Here is a 6,831-nt window from a genome sequence, read left to right as displayed (position 1 = left end):
CCTCTCAATTAAAAATAAAAATAATTGTCGTCCTTGTAAAAAAAAATCTAATTTTTCAGGGAAATAAAAGATATAAACATTGATAAGTGCAAAATAGCACTAGTATCAATTTCAAATCCTACGATTTGAATGCACCAATAAGGCAATAAATATGTGACGAGGTTTGGAGATAAACATAAAAAAGAAAAGCTAAAAAGAGAAATTGTCATTTTTAACGACGCTTCACACAAGTATAAATATCAAGTAATCGAGCCCTTCAATTGAATCACTCTGCGTTGAGTTCTGCCCTCGATTCCCATTCAGTCGTGGCGTTTTCTCAAGAATTCTCAATTCCCCAAAAATCACAAGAATTTCTGCTAAATAAAAATTCTCACCGTCTCCCCAAACAGACTCCTTGAACATAGAAAATAGTAAACACACATACCAAGCAGCAGAAATTCAAGAAAATGCACACGTACGCAATATCGCACCATTCGATTAATGAGTGAATGCCCAATAAACCTTCTACGCTTTTCTATTCTTTTTTTATTTTTGGCCGAACCCCACTTGTAACTGGAACCACAGAATCAGAACAGGAGGTCAGTGCTGTTTGAATGTTCTATATTTTCTTGATTTATGTTTATCTTAATATATCCATCTATCTCCTCATATCTATTCCGTTGATTTTTCCGTGTTTAAGGGAACTGGGATTTCTTGTGTGCGTGTTTTTGTTGCAGGAAGTAGGTTTATTGGGTTAGTTCTACTTTGCAGATCCAAGCCAATATCCAGAAGTTGTTTATTGGCCGCAATTTGGAAGCTTTTCTTCTCTTAGAGTTGTTTATTTGGTAACTCGTCCGAATCTTGTTATGCGTTTGTGGTTGGTTGTGTGCAATCTTGTAATGCTGATCATGTTTGATATTGTTTGACTGGATATTGGTTTAGTTAAACAGCAAGGGATTTGTAAAAGATGTTATTTTTATGCTGCTATGCTATGGTTTAGTTGGTCATGTAAACTACGGTTAAGCTATTTGATTTGCCAGTGCATTGCCATTTGGGTTGATCTGAAATGTTGAGGGCTGCTAAATAGTTGCCCGATAATTTTAACTAGTATGATATTGACTTGATACGATATTGCCTATATTGCTTCTCTTTTTGTGAATAATTTCCTAGTTTCTCTGCTTTTGGTCACCTATTTGTATGTAAGCTATTAATTGATTGTGAGGTATATTATGATAAGTTAAAGTCGTGAGAAGCTTGTTTGTTAGTGACTGTCGTGGTTCTCTAAGGTTGAAACTACCTCCAACTCAGCGTACTGAAGAAAATTTATGCATTACATATCGTGAGAAATTGCAACTCATCAAAGATGTAACTGATTGCTTTTTGATGCTGACATGATTCTATCCTTAAATTGCCTGCATTTGAGCTAACTTATGCTATTCTTTCCTATATTTGATTCTGCACTTTTATGTTGTGTTCCTGATTATTTCACCACTATAATAGTCTTTCTTTTCTCTTCAGAAGGAAGTATAGCACCAATGGGTAAAGATGCCTATAGTGATGAACTAACTCATCGGAAACATGGGCTCTTGAAAGATCAAGTTCGGTTAGTAAAGAGAAAGGACTCAGATCGCTATGAGGTTGCCCCAATTCCTGATAATTTGTCTTTTGAGAAAGGGTTTTTCGCTGTAGTTCGGGCTTGCCAATTGTTGGCACAAAAGAATGAAGGACTCATATTAATAGGAGTAGCTGGTCCTTCTGGAGCTGGCAAGACTGTGTTTACAGAGAAGATACTTAACTTTATGCCAAGCATTGCTGTCATTTCAATGGACAACTACAATGATGCAAGTCGAATTATAGATGGAAACTTTGATGGTATGATATATTCATTAATTTTACTCTTTGCTCAGAAACCTCTCTCTCAACTACTCACTTTTACCTTTGCTCAGAAACCTCTCTCTCCATTACTCATTTCTATTCAGTTGGGTTCTTCTTATATGTTGAGTTTGCTACTGGACTTTTCTTCTTTCTTCATAGTTAGTTTTATGAAATGCTGGTACCTGACCTTTAAACTTGAGTTTGCCACTGGAGTTTTCTTTTCATTTCTAAAATTTGTGGTGATTCTTTTCAGTTTTGAGATGTTTTGTTTGTTTGGCACAATATACCGGATTGATTCCTGAACTCACTAGTAGTTACTAGTCCATGAACATTAACATTTGTGCATATTCACTATGTATAAATTGATGACATGTTCGTTTGTTGTATCAAATAAACAGATCCACGCTTGACAGACTACGACACTTTGCTGAAAAACATTCACGACCTCAAGGAAGGGAAGCCAGTTGATGTCCCAATATATGATTTCAAATCCAGCTCCCGCACGGGATACAGGTTCTCATCCTAGAATTATCTTACTTAATTTAGTTGATCCTAATTATTTAAAACCTTTATTGCTGACTGTGACATTTTTTATGTGGTTATTGATTGTTTAAGAGTCTTCTTTTGTTATGATTTCTCTTATCTGGTTATTCACGGGCTTGATTGTCTTTTGCTGGTATCCTTAAGCATTGTCAGGATACACCAATTAGTTAGTAATTCTTGGCATCCTTGACTAGCTTAAACTATGTTATTGTTTATCATTGGCATCTATTTCTCATCCCTCGTGCTTTTTAACCTTGTGATTCCTAGTTTTGGTCTCTTTTCTGGGTGCTCGCTGTTGGCTTTTAAAAATTGGTGAAAATCGAAATGTCACTTTGTCAAAACATGGACTCTAGAGTAGGGTCTGTATAATTGCATGTTCGCTTGCCTGCTATTATCTATTGCCTTTTGATTTCATGAAATGACACTGGATGACAGGACAGTTGAAGTTCCAAGCTCTCGCATTGTGATTATAGAGGGCATCTATGCGTTAAGTGAAAAACTGCGCCCTTTACTGGATCTCCGGGTGTCTGTGACTGGTGGCGTTCACTTTGATCTCGTTAAAAGAGTTTTACGAGACATTCAACGCGCCGGACAGGAACCAGAAGAAATAATACACCAAATATCTGAAACAGTGTGTATTCCTGATCCTTAAGCTATATATAATATTAAGTACCTATATCTTTTCTGGAAGTTCTCAGTTAGATTTCTCTGCAGGTGTATCCAATGTATAAGGCTTTTATCGAGCCTGACCTCCGCACTGCACATATAAAAATTATCAACAAATTTAACCCATTTACTGGATTCCAGTGCCCTACATATATTCTCAAGGTAAACTTCTATCCTATAAGTTTCGAGCTTAGAGGATGTTAGGTTAACTCTGTCTCGAAGATACTTAAACTCTGAAACTTTGAATGAAACCTTTTAAAGAGCTTATAAACTCTAATTGATGGTTTAGTCAAAAAGGGTTTTACTATAATAGTTCTTACTTTGGTTACCATAGATAACTGTTCAGTACATGCTTGTTTAGTCTACAAAAAATGTGACCGAGGAGGAAATCAAAGCTGTCATGTCCAAAGATCATACAGAAAGCACCGAACAAACTTACGACATATATCTTCTACCTCCTGGTGAAGATCCAGAGACCTGCCAATCTTACCTGAGGATGCGCAATAAAGATGGAAAGTATAATCTCATGTTTGAGGTCTGTTTCAATGGCCAGTGCATTGGATTTCAGATAGCATTCTTTATTATGTTACTATTGCATTTTTTTTCACTTATACACACACACATATGTATATCAACAATGCATCATAATTATGAGTGAGTTTGGCATGCGGAGTACATTGTATTAACTGGTATGATGTTGCATGCAAGCACTGAAAAACATGAAGAACAGAGTTCAAACAAAATGAATTTTATTTCTTGTCATGTGCTCTGAATCAATTGTCGAAATTTGTTGTTTGGATTTTGAAGTTAGTGTTTTGATCTAATCACAGTTGAGGTTAACTTGCCACTCTTTTAGGCATATAAATTGTTGTACTCTTTTTTATGTGAACCTTAAGTTACTGATCCCTCTGAATCAACTGCGTTTTCTTTGGATGGATGATTTAATTCCCCAACTCCGGGAAATCCTTGAGGAATCCAGATAGCTGAATTAAATTTATAGAGCTTCTGAATGTCTCCCTTCTGATCTCATGATCTTCTAAAACTTACTAGGCAATTTGGAATTATGTGTTTTTTTTTCCTTTAACAATTGGATGTTGGAAGTTCATAAGTCATTATAACACCATCAACAATTTTTTACGGTTTGTTTAAAATGTGAACATGTTTTTCATTTTAGGAATGGGTCACCGACTCTCCATTTGTCATATCACCAAGAATAACATTTGAAGTTAGTGTCCGGCTCCTCGGTGGATTAATGGCTTTGGGATACACAATCGCAGCCATTCTCAAACGAAGTAGCCATGTCTTTTGTGATGAAAGGGTCTGTGTAAAGATCGATTGGCTGGAGCAGTTAAATCGTCATTATCTTCAGGTGGTGCACTTGTCTTTATATGCTATGCCCCTTCCTTTCTTCTCTATTATCAACTTAGCTCTCACATGCTTATAGTTCTCTCTAGTTCAATCTTGTTACTTATCCTTTATTTTTGGTATTCAAGAATCTTTGGAGTATGTATCACAGGTGCTATATGTTTACACTATTACCCTTGGCCATTTGTTTGTCTGTTTGAAGTCTTGCTGGCGTATTTCTTCCAATGTAGTTGGATAAAGATAGACTTGATTTTTGTAACAGGTACAAGGTAGAGACCGCCTTATTGTAAAATGTGTGGCAGATCAACTAGGGTTGGATGGTTCGTATGTTCCAAGAACATATATCGAACAAATACAGCTGGAGAAACTTGTTAACGAGGTTATGGTATGTTTGGTCTAGACCTCATTAATGCCATCTTGAGTATGATAGTCCTAATTGAAAAATCTCGGCAGGCATTGCCAGATGATTTGAAGACCAAGCTGAGCTTAGATGAGGACTCTGCCTCGAGCCCAAAAGAAGCACTTTCTCGAGCCTCAGCAGAAAGGGCAGCTGCAAGAACGAAACATCTTAGGAGGTATACTTCCCATCCTAGGTTGCCTTAATCTTTACCGCTGAAGATGATTTAGCTATATAAACAATATATTCGGTATTCTGTGTGATGCTGATGCAATAAAATTAGGTTATTTGACTCGATTAATTAGTTGCCAGTTTCTTAAATCATCAAACTGGTGGTTTTCTTTTGGCAGTGGCTTGTCGCATTCATATTCATCAAACAGGGACAAAAACCTGTCCAAAATTAACAGAAGATTCGAGGATAGGACAGCAGACTCACAAGCGGCATTAACCAATCAGGTATCGTGTTGGTTCTTGTGAGCAATCATCCTTTGCTTGCATACTGGATTATATTATTAATTTTATTTTTTGTTGACACATGCAGGGAGCTGCGGCACAGCTTTCAGAACAGATTTCTACTCTAAACGACCGGATGGATGATTTCACATCTCGTGTTGAAGAGTTAAATTCCAAGTTGACTAACAAAAAATCTTCGCCTAGTTCCCAAAACATAGCCCAAGCTGAAGTCCCTAATGGCTCAGCTCCGACTTCTTACTTCATCTCCGGTTTAGAGAATGGATCCCTAACTGGATCTATGATGCCTAATTCTTCATCTTCTTCTCAGTTAGCAAAAGACGTGACTTTTCTTGACGAGGTAGCATCCTAGTTTCTCACATTGAAATCTAACTGATGTTGGCCACCAATACTAATCTATGTTCCATTCTGATTTCTTCACAGCTAACAAGTATAGCACGAGGTCAACGCCAAGTTATTCTTCAGCTGGAGAGCCTCAGCAGTCTTCTGCGTGAAAATCTGGGGGAGAGATCAAGTCGTGACAGAAGGCGCAACAGAGGTGAAATAACTGGTAACAATTCAAGTAGAGTATACATGATTTTGGCTTCAGTGGCAGTTGGTAGTCTGGGAATATGTTTGTTCAAGGGCCTTTCGTCCCGGAATTGAGCATAAATTATTCCAAAACTAATTCAAATTCGACATGTACATCATTTTAGTTTATCGTCATGTCACTCAGATAGGTTAATTTCCCACACTGATTGTTTTGCAATGCCCGCCCTTCTAGTCGATGGCACCGGTCTGTTGATCGGTGCTTTCGACTTGTCCGGAGGCGGATCACGTCTCCTGGGTATTGAAATTGAGTTTATGTAATAACTGAAGGGTGTGGTTAAGCAAATTTTGTAGTTGTGTGGGATATTTGTGGTAATTGCATTTTCTTCTAATGGTAAAAGGTGAAACCCTCTTGAGCTATGAAACGGCATATCATATCGATTATCAATGCAGATTGAATTTCATTGATGGTGGAAAAATAAATCAATATTATGAGGTAACAAGTAAAAAATATAGATGAGTAATAGTAGTCATTGTTGCTAAAGGTCGGATGTATTAATGTTATTTTTATTTTTGAGCAAAATGTATCAATGTTATTTTGTTGGAACAAATAAAGAATTTCAATCTTCAAAGTGAAATTAGATTCTAAAATCCAGCGCTGATTAAAAGTAAAAGTCATTAAAAAAGTTGAGTCAAATCAACAATTTTTGTCAATTTATTGGGGAAAAAGTGGCATTGGACGACTAAACTATAGGTGACTAAACACTTGACCGTCATGTCAGATTACTCTGTATTTTCTATGATGGGCAATATAGTAAAAAATAAATTATGTATAGATTCATGATCTATTCAAATTTCATCGGTTCGAATTAAATTTGGCTTCGTATACTTATCAAAAGAGTAGTTGATGTCACAAACATTATTTTTAGAATGACATGATCTTGATTCGTTAAGTATAATTTGTGACGGTGGCGATATGATATGGCTTAGTGTTGTGATGATTGCAT

The 6,831-nt window shown here is 36.6% G+C and overlaps 1 protein-coding gene across 2 annotated transcripts; it reads left to right on the top strand.

Moving 5' to 3' along the window:
- The first annotated feature begins 262 nt into the window (after positions 1-262).
- On the top strand, positions 263-6,231 carry LOC131004597 (inorganic pyrophosphatase TTM2-like). 2 transcript variants are annotated; one of them, XM_057931301.1, is made up of 13 exons: positions 263-578; positions 717-824; positions 1,498-1,851; positions 2,253-2,367; positions 2,833-3,028; positions 3,112-3,225; positions 3,425-3,598; positions 4,238-4,432; positions 4,691-4,813; positions 4,882-5,003; positions 5,176-5,281; positions 5,367-5,636; positions 5,720-6,231. In XM_057931301.1, exons 3-13 carry the CDS (start codon positions 1,515-1,517, stop codon positions 5,939-5,941), a joined length of 1,974 nt encoding a protein of 657 aa, XP_057787284.1. In that variant the 5' UTR covers positions 263-578; positions 717-824; positions 1,498-1,514; the 3' UTR covers positions 5,942-6,231. The 2 variants fall into 2 exon arrangements, with proteins under 2 accessions (XP_057787284.1, XP_057787285.1); XM_057931302.1 differs by having other exon boundaries at positions 405-578; positions 1,501-1,851.
- The last annotated feature ends 600 nt before the right edge of the window (positions 6,232-6,831 follow it).

This window comes from Salvia miltiorrhiza, unplaced genomic scaffold, assembly GCF_028751815.1.
Source record: "Salvia miltiorrhiza cultivar Shanhuang (shh) unplaced genomic scaffold, IMPLAD_Smil_shh original_scaffold_438, whole genome shotgun sequence".
Classification (NCBI taxonomy): domain Eukaryota; kingdom Viridiplantae; phylum Streptophyta; class Magnoliopsida; order Lamiales; family Lamiaceae; genus Salvia; species Salvia miltiorrhiza.
Note: the sequence above shows the minus strand (reverse complement) of the source record. Positions and strands in the feature narration are given on the sequence as shown.